The 12054-nt window shown below is 38.9% G+C and overlaps 1 protein-coding gene across 1 annotated transcript in view; it reads right to left on the bottom strand.

The window, feature by feature from the left end:
* LOC122791036 (chloride intracellular channel protein 4-like) overlaps positions 1 to 12054 on the bottom strand; it is a 266386-nt gene that overhangs the window by 59249 nt on the left and 195083 nt on the right. Inside the window, exons 3-4 of the mRNA XM_044058811.1 lie at positions 8464 to 8589; positions 5941 to 6047 (exon numbers count right to left, since the gene is read on the bottom strand). Coding sequence (XP_043914746.1) covers positions 5941 to 6047; positions 8464 to 8589 — 233 coding nt within the window. The remainder of the gene's footprint in view (positions 1 to 5940; positions 6048 to 8463; positions 8590 to 12054) is intronic.

Here is a 12054-nt window from a genome sequence, read left to right as displayed (position 1 = left end):
TGTGGGTTCTGTCACTTAGCCAGTTTGCAACCCATCTTGTGATGTATGGGTTTACATTTAAGCTGATGAGTTTTTCAATGATACCTGAGTGGGGTATTGTGTCGAAAGCCTTTGCCAGGTTGAGGTAGGCTGTATGGACTGCCTTTCCCTCATCAATGGCCTTGGTGACTGTTTCGAAAAAGTCAACCAAGTTTAAAAGGCATGATCTGCCTTTGACAAAGCCAAACTGGGTTGGATCCAAAGTCTGCAAGTTCCCTATGTCTTTATTTATGAGTTCCATTATGATCCTCTCCATAGCTTTGCAGATCAGGCTTGTCAAGCTAATGGGACGGTAATTTCCAGGGTCGGTGGAGGCACCGCCTTTGTGAAGTGGGACCACAGTTGCCATGCGCCACTCCTTGGGTATGTATCCTGAGGTGAGGCTAAGATTAAACAGCTGTCCTAACTGTGGGTTTAATTCCTCATTGAGTTCATGGAGCACACAGCCGGGGACACCATCCGGTCCCATGGATGCTGTGTTTTTCGCCTTGGAGAGAGCAGTTCTCAGCTGGGCGTTAGAGATGTTTGGCGGGCTACAATCCTCTGGTATAGATATTTCTCCTTTTGGGGGGGAGAAGTTTGCACTGAACCTGTCAGCCAGTATGTTGGCAATGTCTGTAGGTTCAGTAATTTTCACATCATTTTGAGCTAATTCTGAGCATATCTGGGAGTTTCCTCACAGGTTTCTAACATAGCTAAAGATGGCCTTATGATTGTCTTTTGAGTCCTTAGCGATTTTTCTCTCAAAATTTGCCTTGGATGATTTTATGAGGGCTCTTAGTTTTTTACTTATAATGATCAAAGGTGTCTTACCTTTTAAGGATTTTGCTCTATCTTGTAGTAGCTTCCTCCTTTTGTTGTAGAGCTTGTTTATGGCTGGGGTCCACCAGACTGGACGCTTGCCTTTGGTACAAAGAGTCTTTGTTTTGTTTGGGATTGCCTGATCCATGCAGTCCTGTAGGTGCTGGTAGAAGGCATTTGTAAGTGATTCAGTGGCTTGAGTAATGTTTTCCGCTGGCTCGGGGGCCTTAAAGAAGACCACACTAGTCTTTAGAAGTGTGAAGTCGGCTTTTGAGAAGTTCTTCACTGTGGTCTTTTTTATCTCAGGTGGGGGCGGGATGAGGACCTCCAGTGAGATTAGTTTATGATCTGATCTCACCAGTGAGGGGTATACTTCCAGTGTTGAACATTGTGATCCCATGTTCGTGATGATGAGATCAAGTATGTTTTCACCTCTTGTGGGGATGGTGACTAGTTGTTCCATGGCATTTGAGTTTATGAACTCCAGGAACCTTTGGGCTAGAGTGTTTGGGCTTGAGTAGTGATCCCAGTCTATATTAGGGTAGTTGAAGTCACCTAGTATGATGGTGTTTGGAGATACATTTATCCCCTCCAGTGTTTTCAGGAAAGCTATGTGAGGTTCATGAGTTTGAGAGGGTGGCCTGTAACATGCTACAAATTGCAGAGCAGTCTTGCCTATGGTTAATTGCACCTGGATGGTCTCCGATGCATCGTGCGTTGCCACCAACCTTGAGGTGTGGGTGTCCTTGATGAATATGGACAACCCCCCTCCTTTCTTGGTGTTGTCCGGATTTTGGGGCCGGAAAGCATGATATGAGGTAAAACCTGATCGTGCTGGGGTGCTCTCAGGAGCCTTGAACCAGGTTTCAGTCACAGCACAGACATCGATGTTCTCCATACTGAGAAGGGCCTCGAGTGCGTGCATCTTGAGTCAGATAGTGCATCTATATATATATAGCTAATTAGCCTGGAGCCCATCCACCTACGATGTCCCATATGCCTTCAGTTTTGCATTCCATTCCCCTATCATTTGCTGAAGTTGTTGTTCAGATTCTGTCTGTAATGTCACATTGTCTGCATAATGCATCTTTGTTGATCTGTCCCGTCCAACCTGATTAATAATGTAGTCCATCACCAGTATGAACATCAGTAGGCTTAGAGCTGAAACCTGATGCACACCCACTCCCACTGGGAAACCCCCTGTAAGACCAAACACTGTTTGGACTTGAATTATTTGGTCCTTGTACATGGCTTGCACTAATTATATCAGTTTTTCTGAGACTTCAGACTGCTACAGAACTTCCCTTAATAACCTTTCTTGACACCTTGTCATATGCTTTCTCCAAGTCCATGTATGCCATGTTGGACTTTTCCACAGATCTAGCTTCTTCACAAGTATTTCTCCCACTGCAAACATTGGGCCAGTTGTGCTGCATCCTGATATGAAGCCAGACTGCTCATCTCTCAACTTGCTTTCTACTATTCTGCATAATAGTTTACCAATCACACTGTCCAGAACTTTCATGCAATGTAACAGGATTCTGATAGCTCTGTACTGCCCTGAGTTGTGAATGTTCCCTTTGCTGCTGAACATTGGCACTAGTATACATATTCTTTAGCAATCTGGGATATGCCTTTCTATACAGACTTCTATGAGTACCCCTATATCATCCAGCATCTTTATCATATCTGCTGTGACCTCATCTGAGCCTGCTGCCTTCCCTGACTTCATTTTCCTTTGGACTGTTTTTACTTCTTCTATGGTGGGCTACTCCTCTTCTTTCACTGTAGCCTGTGTCTGGGATTGTGCAGCTTCTTTGGTGGTTTCTTCATTCAGAAGTTGCTGGAAGTACTCCTTCCATCAGCCTTTGATGTTGTGTGGATTCGTGAGCAGGTTGTTGCTTGTGTCCCTTATGAATGGTGACTGACTTTCTACTTTACCTTACCATGACAAGTAAACCAGTTGCTGCTTTAAACCACTCATTTATTGAGTCAAAACACAAGGTTTAGTGCTTTCATTCATCTGGTAGGAACTTCATCAGAACAATGTTAAAACACAAAACAACTGTTTAAATATACTACTACAATGAAATTAAAAATCACATGATTGTATAAAAAAAAATCACATGACTGTATAAAAAGAGAATCACATAACTGTATAGAAGACTTCCAGTAAATAACATAATTCTTAAGTTTTAAAACTGGTCCAAGTGAGTACCCATCATTTAAACCAGGTGCAGACATGGCATTTGAACAGATTTGCCACTTTAATTCTTGTTGAGTCAAATGCTCATCAGTGATTTTTCCCTTGTGCATCTTTTTTGACCTGTTGAATAACCATAAACCCAAAAGTATGTGTAGGATTAACACTAATGTGTCTGAAGCATCGATGGTTCTCTCTTTTCTACTGTTCAAATTGTGTTCATAAACATGGTCCCTTAATCTACGGGAGGTTTTACCTATATAAAATGAGGGTCATTACTGACACTGAACTAGGTAAACCTCTTGTGAACTTAACTAGTGCAATAGTAATGTCCAACGGTTTTATAGACTTTACTCATACAAAAGTGTCAGCCTCAATAATATACCTACACTGAGGACAATGCCCACATTTAAAAGTACCTCTCCTTTTTCAAGCTACATCCTACTGTTCTATTTTCAAGTAGTTGTTTAAAAGATCTATCTTTTCTGTAGGTAATGGTGGGTCTCGGGCCAAATTTTGCTAACATAGAAGAATCAGAAATAAGAACTGGCCAATTTTGAGTTAACACTGTGGCTATTCTAGGGCTGTCCAAATTATAAGTAGTAATAAATTAATATCTCATGCTTGGAGTGACGTTATTATTAACTCTGGGGAAGGGGCTGGATCCTTGCTCCTCAGTCCTGACCAGCATAGGCCTGTACACTCCCAGATTTCTTTTGGTAATTACTTCTGATTGTAAATCCAATAACAAACCTAATGGATAACTCCTGTTCAAAAACATTTGAATAAGTTTGCCAGTTTCAAATTTAAAAGTATAAGATTCTGAAATCATTATAGCAAGTCTGACTAACTGACCCTTAACCACAAATCTCTTTTGATGCTGTGGATGACAGCTAGAATACTCCAAATAGTAGGAAGTAGCTTGAAAAGGAGGGGTACTTTTAAATGTGGGCATTGTCCTCAGTGTAGGTAAATTATTGAGGATGACACTTTTTGTATAAGGAATAAAGTCTATAAAACCATTGGACAGTACTACTGCACTAGTTCAAAAGAGGTTTACCTAGCTCAGTGTCAACACTGCCCCTCATTTTATATTGGAAAACCTCCTGTAGATTAAGGGACCATGTTTACGAACACAATTTGGACATAGAAAAGAGAGAACCGCCAAAGCTTTGTTCAGACACATTAGTTTTAATCCTACACATACTTTTGGGTTTATGGCTATCCAACAGGTCACAAAGGATGCACAAGGGAAAATCATAGATGAGCACTTGACTCAATAAGAATTAAAGTAGCAAATCCATTTGGATGCCATGTCTGCACCCGGTTTAAATGATGACTGCTCACTTGCACCAGTTTTAAAACTTTTAACATTTTAAAACTTAAGAATTATGTTACTTAGTGGAAGTCTTTTATTTAGTTATGTGATTCTCTTTTTATTCAGTCATGTGATTTCTTTTTATACAATCATGTGATTTTTAATTTGATTCTCATTGGTTGTAGTAATGTATTTAAACAGTTGTTTTGTGTTTTAACATTGTTCTGATGAAGTTCCTACCAGAGGAATGAAAGCACTAAACCTTGTGTTTTGACTCAATAAATGAGTGGTTTCAAGCAGCAAGTGATTTCCTTGTTGTGGTTTAGTATTCCTAGTTTGTCTTTTGGATTTGTATTTCTTCTTTACCTTTTTGTCTTTGCCTTTCAACTTGATATAGTTTCTTTGTGCAAGCTACTGAGTCACTTTGCAGAAGCTGGTAGAGTATTTCTGATGCCTTGTTATTTGCTATTTTAACTCCTTTCTTAGTCCCTTTTTTAGCCAACCTGTATTCCTTCTTAGCCTGGTCCATCTCTTTTCTCTCCCACTTTTTCCTGCACCTCTTCCTTCATTAAATGTCTTCCTGGACTTCTGCATTTCACCACCAGCATTCCTTATGTACCTTATTTCCCTACCTGGTTCAGTCACATTTCTGTTCTGTAGTCCAATGTTGACTTGAGGAGCAGTCATTCTTCTTCAACTCCTATTTCTTCTTCTTCTTGAGGTGCTAGACCCCTAAGTAATTCCTTGATCTGTTGAACTTTCTCTCCAGTCAGCTTCCAGATCTTCAGCTGAGTCTCTGTTCAACTTACAGCCTTCTCTGAGCATTGCTTGCAGCTGATTGTGGCAACAAGTGGTTTATGCTGCGGGCCGACTGCTTCACTGGAGATAACTTTGCAATAACTGGTTCTATCTCAGTGCCCTTTCCTTACTAGAATGACATCTACCTGAATTGCATGTTGGTCACGCTTATATGTGATCTTGTTAATGTCTCTCTTTCTGAACCATGTGTTGGCTACTATCAATCCATTTGCCAGATAGAATTCTGGAATGGCCTCTCCTTTATTCCTCTTGTTTCTCCCAGGTGGACCCAGACAGTCCTCATATCCTCTTCTGTCTGTCCTGATATGTGCATTTAGGTCACCCATTATCAGCATCAATTCATGTTGCCCTGCTTTATCTAGCAGATCCTGCAACTGCTGTCTGAATTCATTCTTCCTCACTATCACAACCCTGCCATGGGGCACAGGCTGAAATTATGAGTAGTGCCATATCCGTAAATTGGAGTCTGACTGCCATATGTCTGTCACTAATTCTGATAAGAACTTTCACTGTCATCTGAAGCCTGTCCATCACCACAATTCCCACAGCATTCCTAGACTGTCTTCTCCTGAGTAGTAGACTCTGAATCTTATGCCAAGTGGTTTTGCTGCACTGTCCTTCCATCTTGTCTATTGGATACACAGGATGGATATACTACACAAAGATGGTATACTTCTGAAGGTCATAGAAATGATTATACTACACTGAATACAAAAGGATCCACATGCTCATCTATTTAATAAATCAATTTTTTACTCACGTTCTTCCATTGCGGGGTTTTGATTTTTGATGTAGGAGGAAAACTTATGGAAAATGTCACTGCCAGCCATATTTGACTTGTCATACCTTGGTGACAATCTGGGATAACTAGAAGAAAAATATTTGAATAAAAACAGTAATACAAAAAGATTCTGTATACTAGACCTGTTTTAAAATGAAATTCATTGATATGAAGCAAATTAGTTATTTCAGGTAACCATCGATGAGACTCACAGATGTACACCGCATAGTACAGCACTAATTAACATGCATAGTGACTTTGCAGGCAATTCTAAGACAATGCTGATGCATGTGAGCCACATCATTCAGTGAAATCGTCACCAATTAGTAATGCACAAGTAAACCACATTTGTCTATGAATGCCAGCCTATGTTCTTTTCTGTTGATAATTTCATATATCTGTCTTTCTGCCTCTCAAATCTGTAAACATCACAGGAAACTAAAAGTGTGACTGTGTTTTGTGCCCCAGATGGTTCTACACTGGAATAACAATTATACCAGAGTAAAATGTCAGTGTATCAAACCCAAAAATACATGCTAAATGACAGGCCAGCATGAAACTGCCTGCAGCTGCTCATAAACTTTATCTTGTCCTTTCATCATATGGCACGATGTGCATCTGGGGAGTATGTATTGACCTGCAGTGTCTTGTTTGGCACCAGTTCAGCTAGGTGCAGTAGGTAAGCACACCTGACTGAGAAAGATGATTATTTTTTCGTGAATGAAACCCTATCAAGTGTTTTGTTACTGTAATAAAATGTAATAGACATAAAATATACAATTTAAATGAAAAGTGTGTTTTTTCAAATATGTTTGTGTATTATGCAACCGAATACTTTCCGTTCTCATTTTAGTAATGTATCCAAAAGAATAAAAAAATATTAAATATATGTGATCGATATTTTACCATAAAAATAAACATTTACCTTATAGAGCTCAAATCAGTCCTTGTGAAGATCTTATTTTGAGAGGTCATTTGCACTGAGAAACATGTTTGTGTATGTTGATGATCTTAACCTGTGATTTTTCTGCATTTCACTTCACAAGTTTTAAGTCTCTTCACTTGCAGTGGTATGTCCCATTTTTATGTATTATCTATATCTGTGTCCATGCAGTTGAGTTTACAGGATGTGTAGACCTTCAGTTCTGTCCAGACTTAAGTACCTCCTCCAGACAAGGAGGGACTTAAGAGTCAGAATACAAAATAAGCTCCCGTGTGGTATGGACTTCCCTCTATGCCAAACAGAGCAATTTACTAGCCACCTTTGATACCAGTCTCTGTGATTCAATTGGTATCCTCATGTTCAACACTGGGTAACTAGTATGGCTGTCATTGACTGAGTCAGCCGATTCATTTACAAGTTTGCTGAGATACAATGGCTAGATTTTTCCAATGGTCACCTGGACCACTAGTGTAGTAATAACCTATGAACACATAAACCTATTAACATTCAAACATGGTTCTTATTGGTATGGTTCTTAATCTAACCTGCTGTAGCATGACAAACTTAGTAAGAAAGGATTATATCCAAGCTGCTAATATTTTGTATATAATGTGGTATCTGTACAAAAATGGCAATCAGTCTGTAGCCTGAAGGTGACATAGCAATTCTGTCAAACTTAGTCAATTTAGTAATAAATGCTTTAGCTGAGAATGGATGGAAGAAAGAGGCTTAGAAAAGACACTGAAAGACTTCTGCAGCTGAATAGCTAAGTTTACTTTAAACAACATGGCTAAGTCTAGTGATCATCCACTGATAACAGGTATCTTACAACCTGCGAAAAACATGATGACTGAGCTAATCCCTGCCATGGAGAAAAAATAAAACAGAGCTCTAAATTCCTCTTTCACTGATGGTGGGAAAGTTATGAATGAGGAAATCTGTTTGTCAGTATGTACTGCAGGTGGTTACATGGAGCTTCTAAGGGTCTGTGTTAGTGGTGGTACTTCCTGTATTTACTACTTGTTATGGTTACTGATAGTAGGATATGATTAGGTATACTGCTGGCTCTTTAGAGATAAGAAATTCAGACCAATCGTACTGTTAACTATCTAGAGTTTTGCCAAATGACCTTACTTTCTTCAAGGTTTTATTATTGTTTAAGGTTGTATGCAAACATTTGTTTAATGTAAGTAGCTAAGGTAAATGAAAATGGGGCATTAAATTAGTTTCCAGTGGGATGTGAGCTAACAAAAGCTTTTTCATTCTCAAGTTTTTCTTTAAACTTATAATTGTGAGATTTATGTGAGGCTTGTTAAACTGGAGTTAAATATTGTTGTTTTGTTGTAGTAAAAATAATAACAACTTAGCTGTCTTAGCCTGTCATCTTGATTTCCATTGTAAATATAGGACAAAGCAGGGTCAGTATACTGTAAACATACGTCTTCCTCTCACCAGCCATGAACAGGTTTCCCACCCAGCATAACCTGACCAGCTAATTTGACAGCTCATGTCAGAATGTTGTGGTAGAAGTAATGATGAAAAAGACATGACATACTTACTGAGGTGGGCAAAGAGTCTCTTCAATGAACTCCTCGATCTTGTTGACATCTGTTCTCACTTCTCCTTCGTACAAAAGGAAAGGTGGCTGTGACCCTGGGGCAACTTCTTTCAGGACCTCAGGAGCTCTGAATGAAATGAGAGGCACTGTTAGCAAAGCATAATTCCTTAGTGCAAATTTAAATCCTTAGTGCAACACGTGTTGATATCCTGCTGGGTGCTGGTGCCCTCTGTAGTAACACTGGAGTGAAACCCTTCACAACAAAATGCAGAGAACGTGTATTACAATAAATGAAAAAAAGGTTCAGATAAAATAACTGCTGAGCTGTATACTGATAGTAACAATAATATCCTAAAAGAGAAGCAAAATGAGATGAGGGGAAGTCTGAGCACTTGCATTAGAAGTTCTCATTTCCCACTGGTGGTGGTTTTTGTGAAGGAAGTCTGCCTGCTTTTTTTGTATCTGGCTGTACTTTGCCATTTATCATATGTAGTCTTTCTAGCTACACATTATGATATGACATAGACCTTAACTGAGTAAAACTGATTTAGACTGAGATTTATTGTTTTATGTGGAATTCAGCTGATTAGATAAATGCATTCCAGGTAGTAATTTGCATGTAGCACTCTCTTTCACTGATTGGCTACTTTTATCAAGCAGAATCAAGTCCTCCTACCTATTTGTTTGGCCATAGCAAAAAGACTATGACTGGATCTCAGATCATAATGAACTTATGTGTCTGAGATGTGGATGTCAAAAAATTGTCCTCGAGAGTAAAACTTGAGAGGTGAATCTTGACATCCATGTTGAGAACACATTACTTTGTTATGGTCAAAGAGACTCAATCATAATTATTTGTATGGTGTTTCAGTTGCTCTCGTGAACTATTGATTACAGAAAAAAAATGTAGGAGAGCAAAGTGTTTTACAACTTTGAAGGCTATGAAACACTTAACTGATACATAGACAGCAGCCACAAGCTAAGTGTACCCCAGATGGACTAATAGCTTTAAAAAGCTGTTAAAGACTTCCATCTGCCATTTTTGTGTGTCAGTGGGAAGTTTACAGTTTTTACAACTGCAATAATGACTTGCTGTGGTTCTCTGGTGGTTAGCACGTATCCTCTCTTGTAAGAGAAGAACATAACAAAACTTGTACACCTCTTTTATGATAGTATGATTAACAAACTTTTCTTTTCCTCAGTTTTGGAGCAGAATGCCCTACTGTGAATTATCTTATATTAGACAGATAGATAAAACAATACAAGAATATTGGCAGGGTTTCTCTAAAGCTTTATTCATATGGCGCTATGTTTGGAAATATTTTTTATCAGGAATGCAAACTTCTTAAACAAGCTACACAACAATTCCCAGAAGCTCTCTGTGATTCAAAAGTTTTCGTGTACTGCCCTTATAGGTTAATACAGCTGCAGTCAGTATAATGATGCAGCTTGTCTCTTTATGTACATGAAAATCTATCTTTTTATATTACAGTTACTATGCAACAGATAACAACAGCCAGCACAATGAGATGACTTCCTGTAGTTCATGTATTATACAATTAGTACCCTGTGCAGGTACTCCCAATCCCCACCCACTGACACCCTTCCTTCCTGTAATCATTTGTACCATATAGAAGAAAGGAAAACTGACTACAGGAAAATATACAAAATAAAGTTTCAAAACTGGTGAACGTCACTGAAGCTGCTGACAGAAGAAACAAGTTAGATACCTGGATTTACAGGATGTGATACAAACAACCTGCAATGTTAATGCACAAGTCATTTTAGAATATATATATATATATATATATATATATATATATATATATATATATATATATATATGTGTGTGTGTGTAAAGGAGAGGAGGATAAATCTTGGCAGATGGAAAGGGACAATTTGGGATGCTTGTGAGGAAATACTGTTCTGATTTCACAGAGAAGGTACAAGTGCCTTGAAACAAAATGACTGTGGCAGTGGTACAATGTAGACCTACAGATATACTCAAATATGCAAGAGGTTAAAAAAGAATGATGAAGAAGAAGAAGAAGGTGAAGAAGGATAGTTACAGAGACGCCATTCGCAGCACTTGAATTAAATTCACAGCCCATTTACCTTTTACCTCCATGTTTGTATGACCTTATTATTTGCACCCAAAACTGCCCATTGAGGCAGGGTATTCCACTTCATTTATCACATCAGCTGTGCTTTTCTAGCTTCACTGTGAAGCCTGCCATTGTAAAATGATGCATGTACTGTTACTGTTTGTCTCTTCCACCATTCCTCATAGGCAAAATCTTCTTCCACAGTTTTTTTTAATGCATTCATGTGACATTCTGGCATCGTACACATCAGCAGGCCAGATCTCCTGGCTTCATAAAACCTGGAGCACCAGTATTCCTTTTCTCCTCGGCCCTTCCATCCCATTACAATTTTAAGGCACCTTCTGAAACCCGACTGTCAGAATTCAGACACATGTGTGCATTACTCCAAGTGAGAACACACAGATAAGCCTGATTAGTAGCAGGACTCAGTGTGGTTTACCCATGAATTATAGCGCTAAAGCCTATTTAGTTGAATCTGATACAGTGAATGTCCCACAAACTAAAGGTATATTAAAGAGGGGATAAAACCCTTCACACCCTGTGTGAAAAAGGCTGCAATCCATTCCTCTCCCAAAAATTATAGCTACCTCCAAGACTGCAAAAGCTCGGGAAGGGGGAAGTTATAAAAACAAATTGAAGCTCATTCTGTGTGTTGTTTTGAATGACTGGACTCCATTGAGGTAGACATCATTCTTTGACAGGACTTCCATTCCAGTATTCCTGTTAGCCTCTGCCACTATTTCTCACTATTGAACTAGCATGATCAGAGTTAGGTATGACAGTTCTTCCTATACCTTCCTTTGTTCAATTCTTAGGGTACAGCTTCATTTATGTCTCTCTTTTCCAAATTTACTACATTGAACTTTTCCTGCCTGACTGTTCTAGCTCTCTGTACCCACCCCTGCAAATGCATGTCTTCATAATCCACTCCAGACCGTTGAATTGGTTCTTCTGAGAATGTACGTCTCCATCATGAATTACTACTCATAAATACAAGTCACTGCTAATTTTCCCCACTCTGTTGGGAAGTATTTGTTACAAATACTCCAGACAACTGATAACAGCAGAAAACAATGGAGCGCTCAACCGGTTAATAGGCTAGGGGAAGATGCTAACCCCTCTCCACACACAGACAGTTTTTTTTAATTAATGTTCTTTGCAGGGCATATGCTTTGCTGAAATATAGGGTACTCTGTATCCAGAGACAAAGCCGTAAGTCTCAGGCATGATTTAGTCATAGCACTTCATTCAAATCATCTGATTAAACCTAGAACTGATGAACCCATATGATGCTGGTTCCAAACCAGTTCAGAGTCAAAAATATCACCAGCCTTTACTCCATACAGCCAGTCTATGATATGAAACAGTAACACACCAGCAAACAAACCACAAATTCTAGTTATTTTGCATATATTAATACAAATCTAAATGCTACATACATCTTTTATTTTGTTGCGCAAACTATTTTGTTACTTAGAATTGTTTCA

Source organism: Protopterus annectens, chromosome 16.part0 (assembly GCF_019279795.1).
Source record: "Protopterus annectens isolate FY-2018-M chromosome 16.part0, PAN1.0, whole genome shotgun sequence".
Classification (NCBI taxonomy): Eukaryota; Metazoa; Chordata; order Ceratodontiformes; family Protopteridae; genus Protopterus; species Protopterus annectens.
The sequence above is the reverse complement of the archived record's forward strand: the minus strand, read 5'-3'. Positions and strand labels throughout refer to the sequence as shown.